General features: G+C 47.0%; 1 protein-coding gene across 4 annotated transcripts in view; it reads right to left on the minus strand.

The window, feature by feature from the left end:
* Window positions 1-18639, minus strand: part of LOC144148859 (uncharacterized) — a 104335-nt gene that overhangs the window by 17908 nt on the left and 67788 nt on the right. For all 4 annotated transcript variants that reach the window (XR_013318083.1, XR_013318084.1, XR_013318082.1 and 1 more), the window contains exons 14-18: window positions 18060-18262; window positions 9381-9515; window positions 4147-4219; window positions 2574-2676; window positions 1675-1840 (exon numbers count right to left, since the gene is read on the minus strand). Coding sequence is in view for 1 of the 4 variants with exons in the window: in XM_077680379.1 (XP_077536505.1) it covers window positions 1675-1840; window positions 2574-2676; window positions 4147-4219; window positions 9381-9515; window positions 18060-18262 (680 nt within the window). In the remaining 3 variants the exon portion in view is untranslated. The remainder of the gene's footprint in view (window positions 1-1674; window positions 1841-2573; window positions 2677-4146; window positions 4220-9380; window positions 9516-18059; window positions 18263-18639) is intronic.

The raw sequence follows: 18639 nt of genomic DNA on the forward strand, positions 1-18639 counted from the left end.
AATACAAGGAGAAGGCTTGTGCTGCCCCATAGCGATCATGCCCCAGACAACGTTGTCCAGAGCACTCGAAGGCGGCTTTTGTAACCCGAATTTCCATCGCATCATTATGATAACGAACTGGCTCTCAACTCGAACAGCAATGACATGATTACGGGGTTAAAGGCTTGATATACTCGCTAACGAACGCAATAAATAGTATATGTGCATATATTACAAGAATCGAAACCGGTGAATATTACCGACTGCAGCTCTTTATTGTTTTGCAACCCTTCCAGGCGTAAAGAACAAATCATAGCCTACTGGAAATGACTATCTATGAACGGAAGAAAATTATTCTTGCTCTTTTGTCCTGCACTGAGGACCTGGCCCACTAATCAGCTCGATTTTACAGTTAACTAAAGTTTTCTTCTCCTCCTAATCCTCATTTTCCTTTTGGGTGCAGTTTTCTTATATAACGCATATCTGAATATTGGGAAGGTACCGAAATATCCCTCCAGGTCTGAACAAAAATAGTGTTACTGTATCTTTACCGTAGACGTGACTCGTTTTGATCAATAAACTTCCATACTGGTTAGAAGCCTGGTATAAACCCAGCAAGTGACTATACACACAGTTGGTTCTTTTGAACTAAACCTACAGTTTTCGCAGCCCATAGTGCATGTCGGCATACGTTCGTGCATATGACAACGTAAAGTGATGTGATAAAATACTTTCTAGCGTTCAGCAAGGCTGCGAAAACAGTTTTAACTTGCATATGATTACCGGGAATCGTAATGCCTTCTGACAAAGCCGACAGCCCCTAAGGCCTGTAATTTGTTTTGGCCGTGTATTTTCGCTGTTGTGGGTTGCAAGCAGCGGGCTGTTTTCTTTGTTTGAAAGATTGCTTGATACAGAAGCTGACGCCTAGCTTTGACTCTTCGCGCTCCACACGGGATCGGTTTCACAAGGGATGTGGCGACACCGGCAATATTTCGTCCGTAGCGGTATGCAGAACTATCCTTTAAATCATGTCTTAAGCTAGTGTATGCGATTTTAGGTGTATTATTAAGTTATTCACGCGCAAAATCTGGTGCAAACAAGCATCAGGCGTCAACCGAGCGCAAAGAAACAGCAGGGAGAGCGAGCCCGAGTGAAGCAGACGACAAATGCGAGAATCCCTATGGCGGCGCCACGGAGCCGCGCTTCGCAGCGCCGCCCGTGGTCGCGCTCACCGCCAATAGCCATCGTCTGTCGCAGTGTCTTAGAGCTGTGCAGTTTTCAACGAGCCACCTGAGTAATGCAACGTCGTCGTAGCAATTTTTATAGATCGGCACACCAAAACCTTCCGTGCAGGGCCTGAGACGTAATACGGTATTCGTTTTCCGCAGCCATTTCATTCCGCTTCGTGCCTGAGGATAGCACTGAGACTGCCCAGGACTGGTGCAGGCAGATAGGCGAGGCCCGGTGTTGGGGCTTATCTGCGAGGAAATGCTATGCTCAAGTAACACTCACCTCCACGGTGACAACCGCGCAAGACAATAGGAAACACGTATAACAAAAGAGGAAACACTAAACAAGGGGATGCTTTATGTTTTATCTTCTGTTAGTCATAGCTCTTAGTGTTTGTTTGTGCTGTTGTCACCAACATGAGCGCACACCAACAAGCGAAGCTCGCCCGCACTTGTTGACACTCACCGTCGCCGCCCTGACCATCGTACTCGAAGTCCCTCAGCTCGATAGTGGCGCTGTCCTTGAGGGTGACCTCGTTGGCTTTGACGCCGTTCTTCTTGGTCGCCATAGCCCCAAGACTCTGCTCCATGGGAAGCTCTACGTTTCTAAATATCACGTGGCCGAAGTTGACCTGTAAATAATGGCACACGAAATGTGATAACGATGCCTTGTGCTAAGGGACTAAGGGGTATTTTTGCGAAATAGTAATAAACTTCATTGTCGAAGGGAGTTTGTATACGTGTGAAGACATTACAATATATTACTGGACTAGAAGACCGACACCGCAACGCCCTCACAGATCACTTCAAAAAACGAGCAAATTCCAGAAACAAAAGTTTAAACCGGCAGTTTCATACACCCCTAAGAATGCATTTATTGTTCCCGTACAGCCAAATGCAAATTCTGTAATCGATAAGGCACGCCACGCCACATCATAGTTGACTGCAAGGAAACCCCATAATCACTTCCAATTCCCCTCTCCCCTGAACAGTGGGCGATACTGTTGATCAGAGGTCACCTGGAGAGCCAAACGCGTTTGGTAACCCGGGCTACTATGGTGCAGCCGACGTGCAAAAGCTTTCTATATAGAATAATGACCTACTCCTAATTGTAAAGCTCAGTAAACATCGTCCCTCATTCCCTTTCGCTCCTTTGGGAAATCTGCTGCGTGGGTGCACAATGGAAGGTACCATCTTTGTTAGGAAGAAATACAGCGCACAAGAATTGCTCGGTAAGTGGGAAAAAAAGTCGAGGTAATGGAATAGTGTCCGAATGGCAAGTTTGAACTCAAACTTGGACCTGCCGTGGAATCTATAGAAAAATGATTATAGAGAAAACATCAAGGGACAGTGAAAGAGTAATACCTCATACTTCTTGCAGTAAATGCCCAGGTAGTCGTACTCGGTGATCCTCTTCGGCAGACGCAGGAGCACCAGGGAGTTGTCGTACCTCTGCAGGACTCTTGTGCTGGAAAGCGAGACGAACGATTCAGCTTCTTAACCACGCGCTTTTGAAAAAGCAGGCTTAGTTAGAGGTGCTCGGGAACCGCGAGTCGATGCTACTTAGCTCACAACGGTAGCTTTTTTAAATGGATGCTAACAGCGAGGGCCCCCTTGTACAAGAGTTCGGCGCATGTTGAAAATTGCAGAGTGGATTGAACTGAGGCGATCCGAAACACCCAGGTGCAGCGTCTAAACAATCTCTCACCTTCAAGTGCCTGTGATTGGAAGATCCATTAGTAGAAATTTCGCGCTTCCAAGCCTCAAAGTGGCTGCTGAACTCAAATTGTTAACTTAGGTTTCATTCGGAATGTGGCAAACACTCGGTGAGGAATGGGTGCGGTAGAATAAGAAAGGTTTACGCGGCACAGAAAATCACGGGGCACTTATTCGCTATCGATACTTGGCTATGTACTAGACCTAGATCGATAAAGCTTTGCACAGCCGAAATTACGCACGAACAATATGGAAACTATAGGATACTTTATTAACAAGGTGTGATTATTATGCGGAAACAGATTGAAGCAAGCAACAGCACTTTCTGCACTAACTGCACTTTCTTTTTACTGTTCCCTTAGGTGCGGTATGTAGTGCGGGTGAAAATTTGGAATTGAAACAACGAATATGTGTGCGCATTGTATTGACCCTGACATGCACCTAACAGGACTACGGTAGGCTTTAAGCAAATCAGTTTGTATCAGCAGCCAGTGACAGTTTTTAGTTATCAGTAGCACATGCTCGGAATTGCAAGATCGCGCTTTTCATTTCACATAATAAAGACCACCCGTTCACGCAAAAGATAATGGCTGTAGCGGAAATAAATTTGTACCCGCCAAGAAAGAAGGTGAGAACGCCAGGCTGATTCATTACATAGGGTTTTTGGTAACACACGGAACGAAACACACACACACACACACACACACACACACACACACACACACACACACACACACACACACACACACACACACACACACACACACACACACACACACACACACACACACACACACACACACACACACGCACACGCACACGCACACGCACGCACGCACGCACGCACACACACACACAAACACACATGCGCGCACATGCGCAGTGCAAGCACGCGCACACATACACACCAACGCATGCACGCACGCGCAAGCAATTTTGGGGGTCAGGTAATCCTTGCAGCGTCATAACGCAGTGGCGCAGAGTGGAAAACGGACGTTGAACTTGAGCAGCCTTGAAACTATGCGAGGTTCAATACCTTTGTGAAGTAAACAATAACTTCATCGAAGTGTGCGCAAGGTACATATTGTCGCATTTTCAAACACCGAGAATCCCATTTTTATTGCCCTATTTGAGAGCGATGCATTGCCACACAACATTCTAAACAACACTACACTGACAGTCTCAGGGAAGACCTCGGAGGAATCCGTGTTCTCTCTCTCACCTGTTGTCTTCATCCGGCACGGCGCTGCCGTGGTTGTCGGGCTTTTCACCCTTGCCGACCCAGAAATAGGCCGCTGCGTAAAAACGAGCCACAATCAACGACACGCACGCTAACGGCGTAAAGAAGTGCCCAAAGAAAAAGTGCCGTTCGGTTTTCTATGCTTCATTTCACAAGCTGCGTGCACCAATGCGGAGGCTACGGAGCCGCCAGCTGATGTGCGTCTAACTTACAGTCACATCCTACGGACGTCAGCTGGAGAGAAGGAGAACATAACTTTTATTGCCAAAAAGATTAAGGCGCAGGGGGCGCTACCCTGGTGGTCGCGACTACTTCAGCCACTCCAGTCGTGAGCTCCTTCTGGAGCTGTGGTTCCGAGAGACCCAACGCCTCCATGCACTGGTCACGGGAATTAATCGTATGAATAGGTCCTCTGAACAATGCAATTTTTGGTGTTGAACTGCGGCCATTGCAGCGGGGCGGAGTGGCGATTTGGTGTTGTTATTGTTGTTGTTGATAAACTTTAAAGAAAAAAGAAAAGAAAGCTAAGCTGACGGCAGGGCCTGACGATTGTGAGCTACCGAGCTCCGCCACCAGGCCGCCCGGTCCGTTCCCTCCGGCGGGGCACGCTAGTTTTGTAGAGAAGAAACCGGGGGGGGGGGGGTGACTTCAAGAAGAGTTGAAAGTCATAGTTACGAACAAGAACAGTCCGAAAGAACATGCGGCGTATTGGGAAAGCCGGGACACTGGGAGCACCGTTCAGAGCTGCGATGGCCTTCTAATCGATGTAGTATGCGTAGGGAAGGGTGGGCTGTCCGTTTGCTTTTGCCAGATGACGCAAGCATCTGCCTGGAGTAACAAGTGTAAGCGATAAGGAAAGCCTGCTGGTCCTTGATTAACTCTCGTAGCCTGGCATTGATGTCGACGGCATCGCCGCGCCTGCGTGGGTGGGTGAAAAGGTATTGCTATACCAGGTGGTCTCCTAGTCTTCCGGTTGGGCGGAGCGCGGGAGAGCTGACTGGCCAGCTCGTTGCCCGGGATTCCTGCGTGACCAGGAGCCCAGCCTAGCACGTAGCTAGTACCGGAGCGCTGGGCCAGATGAGTGTGGAGTGCACGCAGCATATCAATGGATTGCAACTATTGCTGGAACACAGGGAGAGCATCCTGACTATGCCTGACTGTCATTAGACTGGTAAATTAACTGTTTACCATGGACTAATGACAAGATTGCATCAGTGACTACCTGTGTCTTGAGTGGGCGTTAGCAGAGATAAGGGCGTAAAGGATGCAGGACAGCTCTTTAAGGCAGAGCCTCTGTTTGTAGTTGACGCCACATGTGTTTCTCCTCATGAATGAGGGACTATAGTGTGCTTGCGGAAGGAGAGGCGGCAATGCAGTGTGAGCTCTCTCAGGGTGAAGGGAGTATACCTGGTGGATGTGACCCTATAGATGAAAGAGCCCACATAGCACGCCCGGATAAGAAAGGAGGACATGAACGATGGGCCTTGGGGGGTCATTTCCACGCCCCCAACTTGCAGGTGGAACCGCCTCGCTACGCTGGTCTCCGTAGAAATTGTCACGGTGAGTTAGAAAAGCATTTTATCATTGCGCTGTAGCCGTTACAGTGGTGCACTCAGTTTTTAAAATGAAATTTAGCATTAGTGATGTGGTTCGCTGGGGAGGAGTTACCCTGGCATAAAATCGACAATTAACGTGTTCACGTCACACCATACGGCATCATTTTTCACACCGCATCAACAACTAAAATGCACTTAGCACTATACTTTTGCAAGAAATTCTTCATTGATGGGATCATAGCAATTGACACTGAACTTTTTGCAAGAAATACCTGACTGGTGCAGTCACACACACAGAGAGGGTACTTGTATGTCGATGAGGTGGACAAAGTGACAGGCACAAAAACGAAGTCAGATTTTGTGTGCTCGCCGTAAAGACGCCCCACACAGCTCCATTTAAAAAAAGAGATGTGGCAGTTGATGAATGACCCTGGTAGGCACTTTTATATTGTTTCAGGCGCACGTAGAAGACTGTTTAAACTTTAAACGATATGAGGCTAACTTTCACGCACGCGGATAAGCCCGACTTCACAACTAAAGCATCTTGGTTAGTAAACAGAATACAGTGGTATTTGTATGTACGCCTTGTCGTTTTCCTTGCGCTCACTTTCAGATGCTTTAAAAAATTCGGACCAGCGCTGGGGATTGCTTTAAAATCTTGAAACATTTCTTTCTCTGTTTCTTAAGAGCCCTGCGTACAAAACGAACAAGAAGTGCCCGTACAAATTATTTCTGATTTTTTTTTTGCTTTCTTTTCTTCTTGTGGATACGGTAATTTATTTGATTGGTTATGAGGTTTAACGCGCCGAACCTACACAGGCAATGAGGCACGCCGTAGTGGATGGTTCGGGTATAATTTTGACCATTTGGGAGCTTTAATGTACGCCGAAACCACAGTTAAATTATCAGGTACACGCATCAAGCCAGCAGCAAGTCTCTGACAATATTCGAAGTCTTTAAATGCCACCGTGAACATGGCTTGTAGCTAGAAACCGGACGCACGGCACACGTTACTGAAAGACAGTAACCGATTCCAATTAAACTTACAGCCTTAAAAAGTAATCGAAAAATTACTCTAGAGTAATCGATTATTTCTCACATAATTTTCATACAACATCTTTATGACGGTACCCCATATTACCAACACAGCGTGGCATAAACAGCGAGGCACTCCAACATGGACGCAGTCTAATTCCAATTTCAATCCCTCAAAAAAAAAAAAAGAACGTTGTTTGGACGCAGTAATAACAAAAGGTGGGATAAGTTCAGTTTTTTGTTCCCGGAGGTAGTATCAGGCGTACCGAAAAACAAGATATCAGGAAACAAAGCATAGTGATGTGGCGTACTATTCTTCGACGTTCCGGGCTTAGTGGTTTGCCAAATGAAAACAAGAAACTCCCACTTCCCCTCGCGGGAACCCCTGTGTAGATGCGACGCATAGGCGGAGCGCCGAAGGGACGGCGTTTTATAGCGCGCATAACGTTGAGGGGACTGCGTAAGCCGGTACCAGTCCATGACGACGTTGGCGTACTTGTAAAGCGGCGTGGACTCTAGGTGTTTGAGCCAAGCGTGGATGTTGCTTCGCCGGAGAACGGCACACCGTTTATATGCGGAGCGCGCCCGAAGGAGAGGAAACCGCGGAAGAGAGACTACTGCACATGCGCCGGCCCCAGCGCGTCTGCCGCGGCTATGACGCAACACAATCCAACACAATCCACTTTAATCCAATCCAATCTAATTCAATCCAATCCAAATCCAATCAAATCCAATCCTAGCCAATCCAATCCAATCCAATCCAATCCGAATCCAATCCAATCCAAAAAAAAAAACGTTGTTTGGACACGGTAATAACAAAAGGTGGGATACGGTAAGTTTTTTTGTTCCCGGAGGTACTATCAGGTGTACCGAAAAACAAGTTCTCAGGAAACAAAGCATAGTGATGTGGCGTACTATTCGACGTTCCGGGGCTTAGTGGTTTCCCAAATGAAAAAAAAAAAAAGTCGGCCGCGTATCAGCTTCCTTGACCGCAAACGACGTCAAATGATGATAGTCGTCTGCCGCGCCTTCCACGTAACCCCTTTCCCGTTCTGCGCTTCCTGCCCTCGCGCTTCACTGCTCCCCTCTCGCACCTCTCGGTATAAATTGAATTGGGTTTGTTCAAGAAAGTTCAATTTTCCCGCCTTCGCACTCACTGTTCGCGCGCCATCCGTTGCAATAGCGCGCATCTTTTTTCTTTGTATTTTGCTCCTTGTTCTGTGTGGAACACCAGGGGCGAGAGTACTGCGTTCTTGTGCTTGCTTTCATCTCGCACGTGCTGCAGCCGTCATGCACCATTTTTAAAGCGCCGCTTTTTTAATTTGCAATCGCAAAATTCAACCATCTTATATTCCTTACAAAAAGAACTCTGGGACTACAGGTAGTGTACTTACATTCTGCCTCAAGTGGGCCTGACGTTTTGTAATTGCGGTAAATAATGCGGAAAGGTATGACCAAAATACAGCAGTTTCCGGAGTTTTGAACTGGTTCTGACAGTTTATATATGTGTTTATAACGAATTATTCCAAATTTTGGCCGGAAGGGTGAATCGAGGGACAGACCGACAGAGAGATCAAAAGTTCCTCGTTTGAGTAGCCCAAGAAAGACTTCATTCTACAAAAGAAAGTGGCACAGCTTCCACTATTGGTTCAAAGCTGAGAAAAAAGCAGCCCTTCATCGGATGCTTGGCTGTTTCTAAGCTCGACGCTCCAAGTTCTCCATGACTGGCTGGGCAGTATAGTCTTCTCCGGAGGCTTTCGCATTTATGCCAAAGTGGATCGCATTAGCACGCGCTAGAACCGGCGGCAACCGGCTTCGCGAACTCGGCGTCTATAGCGCGAACTCCGCGTCTCTGCTAACCCCTCCATGCGGGAACGCGCGTGAACTGCCGAGGATAAAACCACGCGAGAGGTCACGCCACGAACGCTGGCCAGAGTGTTCTCGAAGGTCGACCGGTTCCGGCGTGCGCGATGACGTCATAGGTAGGCTCTGCTTGGCTGTGCTTACGCAGCTGGGCGAAGGTCGACCGAGCCTCAGAGGAGCTACACTGGCCGAGGTTGAGCGGTTTCGCGTGTGCCGTGAAGGGCCGTTCTGCGCAAGCGCGAGAAGCATTGGATTGGTTTGGATCGGATCGGATCGGACTGGCGTGCATTGAATTAGATTGGCTTGAATTGCGTTTGATTTGCATTAGATTGGGTTAAATTGGATTGTGTTGGATTGAAATCCAATCCAATTGGAGTACGGGTGCTGAACCTTAGCTCACGCTACCTATATCCTGGCATAGCCGAGATAAGCCACTGCTATTTTTTGGGGGGTACTTTTTTTGGAACGCCAAAGGACTAAACTCAATCTTAAACGGCTTTGATGTTAAAAAGCATTGACTTTTTTTCTCCCAGAAGTGAGTGGTTATTGTACATCTAACTCCTCTCGCAAAACACAATAAGAGTGGAGAAAAATTGTAATGGATAACACAGGAGGAAATTGCATTGCAAGAATAATTACACCTTCAGGGCATTGAAGCATTACACAATTACTGTAAAATGTAATCAACTACACGCAATCCATTGCTTGTAGCGAGTTATGTAGAAGTCCGGTATATAGTTGGGCGAGAGCCCGTATACGCACCCGGTCCCCGGCCGTCGTAGGTCATTTCGGCTATGTAGACCTGATTGTCGCTGACAGCGTACACTTTGCCTTTGAAGTCGTGAGCCTGGGTCTTGATGTCGCCGATAAATCTGCCGTAGTATTCTGCCAGAATGCCTGCAAGCAGAAAAGGAGAGCGCCACTGTGAATGTTGCGCCAGGTCTGGGCTAGCCCTATTATGTAGCATGTATTCACCGTAATCCTTCATTGTGCAATACCGGAACATTAGGCAACAATACAGGCTTGAACATATAAGTTAGCTACCGTAAACACCGCAATAAAAAAGGCCAAACACTTCGCTTACCAGCACGTTTCTTCCCCTAGTCCGGTTCCATATGCAGTACGGCAATCAGCATTCACCTCAATGCATGCACTGTGGAAGTTCAGGCTCCCTTTACCCACAGTCTAACCGACGGCGCGTGCCAAAACTAGGACCCACCCCGCTCTGTCCCTTACCCTAACCTCGAGGAATGGAAGACCGCGCTGACCAGCGCACGCCTCGCTCACAGAATCATGCTGACGGTGAGGCCAGGACTTGCGAAAACGACTCTTGGAATTCTTGACCCAGAAGCCACCAGTACGCATAGAAATGTTCAATATTACAGCGAAACTGTATATGTCTTGGTTTACCCATTAGGGCGCGGGGACAAATCCGCGTAAAATAGAGATTTTCACGTAGGAAGTATGGTTAGAGAAAAAGGCTGTAACTCGTGTTTTATCAAAACTATCCCGAAACAAATTATACATCCAATTGGCAGCGAAGACGACTCTATTAATACAGCGAGTTTCGTTTACTGTTCTTAATTACGTTTTTCGCAATAAAGTTGTAAGTATTGTGGAATGCCCATCTGCTGTCAATATATTGGAACCTACGGGAGGACAACGGACAACCCCACGTTTTTGCGCTAGAATAAAGCCCTAACCATTCAAGTTTTATCCAGCTCGTTAACTTTAAAGTGGCATCATCATCATCATCATCATCACCACCACCATCTTCAGCCTATCTACGCCCATTGAAGGGCAAAGGCCTCTCCCATAGATCTCCAATTCTTCCGGTCCTGTGCTAACTGCGACCAATTTATCCCTGCAAACTTCTTGATCTCATCTGCCCACCTAACTTTCTGCCGCTCCCTTCCGCGCTTGCCTTCTCTAGGGATCTTTAATATGCGCTCATTGGAAAACCAGAAACAAACATGTTTTGCTTAGCCCACTTCATGGACTGCGCCCTGCTTCGCCAATAGTCTTTCTTCACAGAGTGGAAGGGCATGAATAATTTTGAGATCTCTTTTCCTCCAGGGCTGCAAGTTTGACGCAACCGCAAGACCGAAAAGAAAATTTTTTGCTACCCGAGGTACCTTCTCACTGAGTTGGAGATTTGTTACGTTCATTGGTTAACAAAACTTTTGGAACAGATTCTCTCTCTCTCTCTCTCTCTCTCTCTCTCTCTCTCTCTCTCTCTCTCTCTCTCTCTCTCTCTCTCTCTCTCTCTCTCTCTCTCTCTCTCTCTCTCTCTCTCTCTCTCTCTCCCCCCCCCCCTTCACATTTGTGGAAAACGTCAGAAAAGCTTCAGAAATTAGAAAAAATCTTTAGTAGCAGCTTCATATTCTCTAATTTCCCGCTTATGTTTAAGATCACCCGACCGCGGAGCATAGAAATTGGTAATGGTGGCCAAAGGTTTTCCCTAACCGGTTGTAGTATTTACCCCATGCTTCGGGCGAACAAACGTCACAAGTCGGGTATTCCAGTTAGATGAAATCTTGAATCTAATCAAAACACACTTCTGGCAAAAGTTATCAATTTCTTATTTGGTAGCGGCCTAAGAGTGTTGCAAAAGCGACCGGCTGATAATTTTTAATTATCGCCCCATCTCCATTCTTACCACCATAAGTAAATTAATTGAGCATTTATTTGCTAAACGCCGTAATAGCTGTTTATCTAAATTCAATCGCCGGAGTGATTGACAGTTTGGTTTCCGATCGTGGCGCTTTGCTGCCCTAGCCTTACTTTCCTTAACAGATTATATAAAAAAAAATCAATCGACACCAGAAATTTTGTGGGTTCAGTTTTTTTAGCTTTCAGTAACGCATTTTATACGATTATTCACGATGTTTTGTTCCAGTAATTAGAAGCATATGGGGTAACAGGGCCACCTCTAAGATTATTAAAAAGTTATTTTCTCAACAGGCAGTACTTAGTATATGTGGCTGATACCTTCTCTGAAACCATAACATTTAACCAAGGCATACGCCGGGGTTCGATTTTGGGCCTGCTGCTCTTTGCTTGTCTCCTTTGTTTCTTTCTTTTTTTTCCTAAGATGAGAAAGACGAGACAATAAGACGAGTCAGGGGTGCGCGCTCGCCGACGGCGCGTGTGAAACAGACAATTGCAGGCGTTGTTACCTGTTCTCTTGTTACCTTACAAATTTACTTCATTATTTTCATTGTGTCCTGTATGCTGATGATACCACAATATCTATTTATGCGATACATCAATAACTTTTCTCACCTCCAAGCTGAATACTGCGTCCAATAACGTCGTTAACTGGTGTAGCGGCAATTACTCAGTTAATAACCCACATAAAGCTAAATTCATGATTTTCAGGACTTCCAATAGGCAGACAGAATCCTCCCCGTCATAATGCTCGGATCTCACACCAGTTCTTTATCCGAACATTCATCATTTTTTGGCATCGAACTCGACCCTTACGTTTTGTTTTTGTCGTTTTTGTTTTGCCTTACGTTCGTTTTCATTTTTCACAATTTAAGTAGAAAACGGCATTTGGCTACCGCGTATTATTGAAGGCACGGCCGTTTTTTTTTGTCATCATGCATTGCTATCATTGTATTTCGCTTTCATTCATAGTCATATCAATTATGGCATTGCCTCCTGGGGTAACGCATATTCTTCCCATATCTCATCAGTCCAACACATCCAGAATCAATTCATTCGCATTATCACGCGTAATTCCTACCTTTCTTCAGGTCCACCTCTGTTGCGTGAGAACAGGATATTACCAGTAAATCAATTATTAAACTATCACTTCGGAATATTTTCTTAGACGTTACTTCACTCTTACATTTTATACGATGCCATCGTCTTGTTCGCTTACGGAGAAAAAATTTCCCCAGGTTTGCAGCCAATAACAACTTTTTATTACCAACTGTCCGTACTAATTCAGCAAGAAAAGTTCTTGCTTTGCGGCAATTTTAATTTTGATACGGCCTCCATCTCAACATAAAGTCATCATCATCAATAAAAATCTTTAAAAAAACGCCTGAAATGTTTTTTGTTGTCTTTAACATAGAAAATCACACTTACATTTCATGGTTGTCTGCAATAGTGTTTGTTCTTGTATGCCTCTATTTTGTATTGTAATTTTTTCTTGTTTCCTGTTGTTTATTTATGTCTTTTTGTTTAATTCAGTGCTTGGTCAAAAGTATGTCTCTTAATATTTGGATTTCTCTTGCTTGTCAAAGTGTGGTCACGATTTTTGTTTTGTTTTCCTGCCTTATAAATTCGCGTTGTGCATTTCTCATCGAGGGCCCCGTTACAGTCGCTAGACTCTGGGACCCTCGCCTGTATAATAATATGTTTGTATGTTCGATAAAAATAAATTTGAATTTGAAATTTGGAGGCGAAAGTTCAATGCGTCACTAGCCTCCGCAGATTACCGAACCGCGTGCTTGCTCCGCGTACACTGAAGCAGCTGTCATAATTAAACCACCCGGCCTCGCTCCGGGCGCTTGCGGGGGCGCGGTCCTTTTCTTTCTCCCGCGAGCGCTGTCTTCTTTGTTTCTTTCTTTTTTTCCAAAATGAGAAAGACGAGACAATGGGACCAGTCAGGGGTCCGCACTCGCCGACGGCGCGTGTGAAACAGACAACTGCAACCTTCGCACTATGGATCATAATCTGAAAGTGCGCGCCTGGTTCTTCGGGTTTGCACCACGAACCACAGCGCGTAATTATTGAAAGTGCGTTCCGAAGGACGTGCAATGCCATCTACTTCACGGCGCATGCGTTTCTAATACTGGTAGCGCGCGCTATACTGCCAATCAGACATGGACACCCGCTAGTTCGAACTCCGGCTAATTCGAACAGATTTTCTAATCCCTGGGAGTCTGAATTAACGAAAATCAATATATGTATATATTCTAACGAAGACCGTAGGACGTTTCGCTCATACTACGCTGTCTGCAAATAAGACGTAGCAAGGACCGGACGTCCTCCATGGATCTCCATGGATAGGCAGATGCCAACACGCGAGTAGCAATCATTCCCGTCAGCACCACCAGGTCGGTGAAGAGGCAACAATCCACGGCAGCCGCGTCGCGAACGCTAGAAGCAAGAAAGCCGCAGCTGTTGTCTCGACCGGCCTAAGAGGGTGACCTCGGTTACGGGCGGGCCTTGGCCGAAGAATAAACTTGGTATAGCGTCGCTGGTGGGTGGCTATCATTTGCGGACACCGGGACAACAATGGCGCTCGCTATGGTCTACACTGTACAACAAGCACACACACGCAAGCACGCATACACGCGCGCACAAAAACTGTGCGTACGGTAGCTTCCGCTCCGCAGAGCTGCACAGGGGTAGGGGCTCATAACCATTGCTGGCCGCGTGCGGTGGTGCTCGCCCTTTGCGGCACTGTCTTCGTGCTGTGAAACTGGCGTCGATACGTCGCATAGTGCCTGGGTCTGTCACTGCATGCCGCATTAACGAAGCGATTTTTTTTATGCCCTCTCACGCTCAAATCTTTGCGGTGGCTCCTATCTCCACCGTTTAGAGGAGTATTCATGCGGTTTCTTTTGCAGAACCTAGCCCAGCACCAAGCTTGAAGTATTTGAACTCTTAAACGCAACAACTATGAAAATGTAAGCAGTGAGGGGGAATCTCTCCACTGTGATGATAATGGCGATGATTATAAATACGGGACGCCGGTATGTATGCACAAATGCACACACATGCTTATGGGCGCATCCTACGTGTAATATGTCACAAAGCATCTCCTATGGTGCTTGAAATAGATTGGAGAAGTGATCCTTCCGCGCCAGCCATGTTTCTTTTCATCACGGGCATCTCTGCACCTAAACCTAACAGTGTTTCCATGGGATCATAAATATCGCTTTGTTTTTCGAAACCAAGAAGATAGCAAACTAACTGCAAAGTAAAGGAAGGAATTGTTGACGAATATGGTGTAACCAGTTTGAAGGTAGGGATTACAGGCAAAAAATGCCCCTTGTTTACAGCAACCACCCAAACACAAGAGGAACGCACGCCGCCGGGTTCACCCTGCCCGTTCTTTTTTTCCTCACTTATTTTTCTTATGGCGGCCGAGAAAACTTTCCAACGCGGCCGTCTTCAGAGCAGGCAGGGTCGCCCTCCCCACATCATCTCTTTTGTTGACCCTCGCACGCCTTCGTAGGTCATTACAGGTGGGCGTGGGACAGCGTGTTTGTGTCGCTAGGGGCGAAGTCGTCCTTTCCCTTTCTTCTTCTTTGTTGCTCCCGGCTTGCGGAACCATTCCGAGGAAACATTAGACGACCACAGTCTGCATGGAGCCGCTGCTTTTCTAGCGCTGGTTTTCCCCCCGTCGGTTTCTGACTGGCCGTATGACAACGGCTCTTCTGTGATGAAAATGCTCCCGCCGCAACTATTTGATCTGACCCTCATACTGACACAATAAAAGGTTTTAACCTTAGGTTATTCAGTGGTTAAACAATGCTTATCGCGGACGCGCCTAAATAGTGATACATGTGCATTTTCTCGCCTGCGTGAGCGAGTGTGACTGGAGATGAGGTTTCAGAGATGAGGTTTCAGAGTTTCAGAGGTTTCAAACCTGACTAGATGAGGTTTCAGAGTATCTGCACTCTTTTCTGTCATTGTTCTATGCCGCCGACAGCGGCCATCGGTCGAACCGCGCCACGTGACATTTGTTTACCTCGGAAGACCCATGGGCGCTGACATTTTGGCGCCTCTATGTTGCCGCGCGCGCATTTCGATAAGTCGTGATTTTCGGAGCGCAGCGCGGCTGTATGACATGCTGGGAGTGAGTTTTTGAAGCCCTCAGACAGAGTAGCTATGCCGTGCTGCCCTGTAGTGGGCTGTTTCAACCGGCCGGAAGGTAAAAAACACCTGCATCGCTTCCCGCTGTGAAAGAACGACAGTTGCCTAGCGTAGCTTATAGCCACTTAAAAAGCGTAGCTTAATTAGTGGCTCTAGCGTAACCTAGAGGGACTAAATGAGCTACGCTAGCATAACCGAGCCTGACCCCATCGCCCCGGCGCGCTGTCTCTAAACATTCGAAAAGTAAACACAGCTGGCATGGTTGCCAAGCGGCGCCCGGACCAATTCCGCCCGTCACTGTCAGCCGCAATAGGTGGCATAAAGCTGGCCACCCTGGCGTCAGGCACCAAAATGGCTGCCGCCGTTTGTCAGTGCCGTTACTCTTAGGCGTAGCTTATTTAGTGTCTCTAAGTCTGACTATTATACGACGCATACCCCGCGTTTTTGCGGGGTGGTGTTCGCAGTCTTCTCCACTAAGTGGGCTGTTAGGGACCATTCGAATCAGCAGAAACGTCGATCCAATCCTAAGACGTGTTTTGAAGCGTCACCCACCAGGCGGATGACCAGGGTGATTAGATAAGGATGAGTAAACGGACGCCTCTACGCCTCGACTTCCTGTTCTGGTTTGTTCGGGGTCCCAACGAATCTCCAGTTTAGTCATTTCTGTTAGTTACTCCGCTGCTCCACTTAAGCATATTTATGGATGGAACCACAATTTGGGAAGTTTCTTGGGGTACTTCGATACAGTAAGTTATTCGCGAACATCAAGTTCTGTCGTCCTTTTCGCGCCAGCCTGCGGTTTCTCCTTAGAGAACCACGGAACGAACCATCTGACGTTCCGTGTGGCATGCCGCCGGCTTTTCAAAGATTATCGGATCGCAAACGCTGCCACGTGGAGACCTCGGTTCGGAAACATTACTGTCGCTGTTGCCGGGAGCCTGAAGCCTACAGGCGGCTTTCGCCAAGATCTAATGGAATTAAGTGTTAACTGCAAGTCGTCAATCAAAATGACTGGCGCAGTGATAGTCACCTGCTTTCACAATGGGGTGTTGTGCATGTAGGTAAAAAACGGAAGAATATGTGAAAACATTGAATTGATCAGGAAAAGCAAATAACTGGCTAGACCCGCCGCGGTGGCTCAGTGGCTAAGGCGTTGCGCTGCTGAGCACGAGGTCGCGGGTTCGATTCCCGGCCGCGGCGGCCGCTTTTCTGATGGAGGCGAAAGGCAAAAACGCCCGTGTGTACGAGATTTCGGTGCACGTTAAAGATCCCCATGTGGTCAAAATTGATCCGGAGCCCTCCACTACGGCGCGCCTCATCGCCTGCGTTGCGTCGGCGCGTTAAACCCTACAATCAATCAATTAAATAACTGGCTAGTCTATATCATGGTAACATGTTTTAACACAAACCACTTCCGTTTATCAAGCGGGATAAGGAGATATTGCAGAATATGCGATTTAAAATTAGCCCGAAATCAAGCTCCCAATGAGATATTCGTTATGACAGGATTCGTAGTTGATGGGTAAGTTATGGGCATGAATAGCTTTTACAGTAACAAAACAATCCGACATTATCAGAACCGTAACAAATCTAGAGGTCTCTGGGAAAACTCGTGTTAAGACGCTAGTTATCTTACACGCACAAATTTTGAAAAAAACGCTGCACATTGTTCTGAGATATTTCCGGGCAACCTATGCAAGCAAAAACCAATTATATATACCGTAAAAGCTGGTTAATTCGAACTTCCGGTTAATTCGAACGCACGCCCTTGTCCCGACACAGCCCTGTATATTTCAATGGGGGAAAACTTCGGGTAATTCGAACGCGCCGGCATCCGGAACTTTTAATTCGAACTATGCAATCCCCTGCTTTCCATCGCTCCTCGCAGAAGAAGTCGGCCCATAGTAATTACAATGTGTTGCAAATCCAAACTAAACCAAATTTACTAGAGCTGCAAAACAACGAAAAAGAAAAAACAACAGCGTGGCGCCCGCGCTACGCTCCTGGAACAGCTTATTTCGCTTATACAGAGGGCGCAGCGGTCTATACTTGGCGAATTTCCCGTTTCCTTCTCACAATAATGTTCCCGATCGCCAAGATGTGCGCCACATATAGTACACATGAGCGCGAGAAACACTACAAGCCAACTGCTGAACTATATACCTGATCAAGTTTTGTGGGGAGACAGGTTAATTGGCATAGACTAGTATATTCTGGGCTATTTCAGTTTCCCGGCTACACTATATTTGCAACGGCGCTCACTAAATGACCCGAAACATATTTGAAATCCTTACAAGGTGTGATTTACGAGGTGTCTTCACGAACACGTCTGAAGAAATGCTGTTATATGCCAACAGAGTGCTCTTTTTTGTCATCAACGGAACGTGTGTTCATGATTGCGCTGTTGTCTGCTACGCTCAGGGAAAACAAAAACAAAGAGCACATATTATTAAGGCCACGACTTTTTTACACATTTATATTATTGCGAAACTTTCTTTCGTACCAATTCTGAGAAGGAAAATGTTTCCAACCACAACGTATTTCTGGCTACTGCAGTGGCCGTGAGTGCAGTCGGGAAACACGTGGCGCGACCGTACGTACCGTTCCTCTTGGACACTTTGGACATGGGCGCGTGCACGGGCAGCTTCTCGGCCACGCTGGTGTCGACGTAGACGTCCCCGTAGCTCTCGCCGCTGCCGTCGAAGTTGTACACGGTGAACCACTTGTACTCGTTCCAGTGGTGCCCCTCCGGAAGCCTGAGCGTGATGGTCCTCGCTGGCTGGTACGCGCCAAGCCTGGAGTTCCTGCAAAGGTTAGGCGTACTCAGCGTTCACGAAGCAAGTGGAGCCATTAAGCAAGTGGAGACACTGTCCCTTCATTACGCACCAAGCGCCGCTTCACAACACTGAACGGCACTGGCATCACTGGCAGTGTCGTGACACCCTATCGCAGTCCCAACATCATCCCTTCTTCTACATGTCGCTTCCTTTCTATTGAAACTACACCTTAAATCCAACAGGAGAGCGCCAAGTGTTGGTCCTACAAATAGCGGGAAAAAAATCAGAGCACTCCCATCCTGTGAAGAATGAAGCCAGCGAAGGTGGTGCGCGGGTGGGATTTGCAATGTTTAGGTTTAGATATATTGGGGTTTACTATGTTTAAATATAAGGACAGTGGCCCG

This window comes from Haemaphysalis longicornis, unplaced genomic scaffold (genome assembly GCF_048455015.1).
Source record: "Haemaphysalis longicornis isolate Haplotype H1 unplaced genomic scaffold, Haemaphysalis longicornis Haplotype H1 scaffold_8, whole genome shotgun sequence".
Classification (NCBI taxonomy): Eukaryota; Metazoa; Arthropoda; class Arachnida; order Ixodida; family Ixodidae; genus Haemaphysalis; species Haemaphysalis longicornis.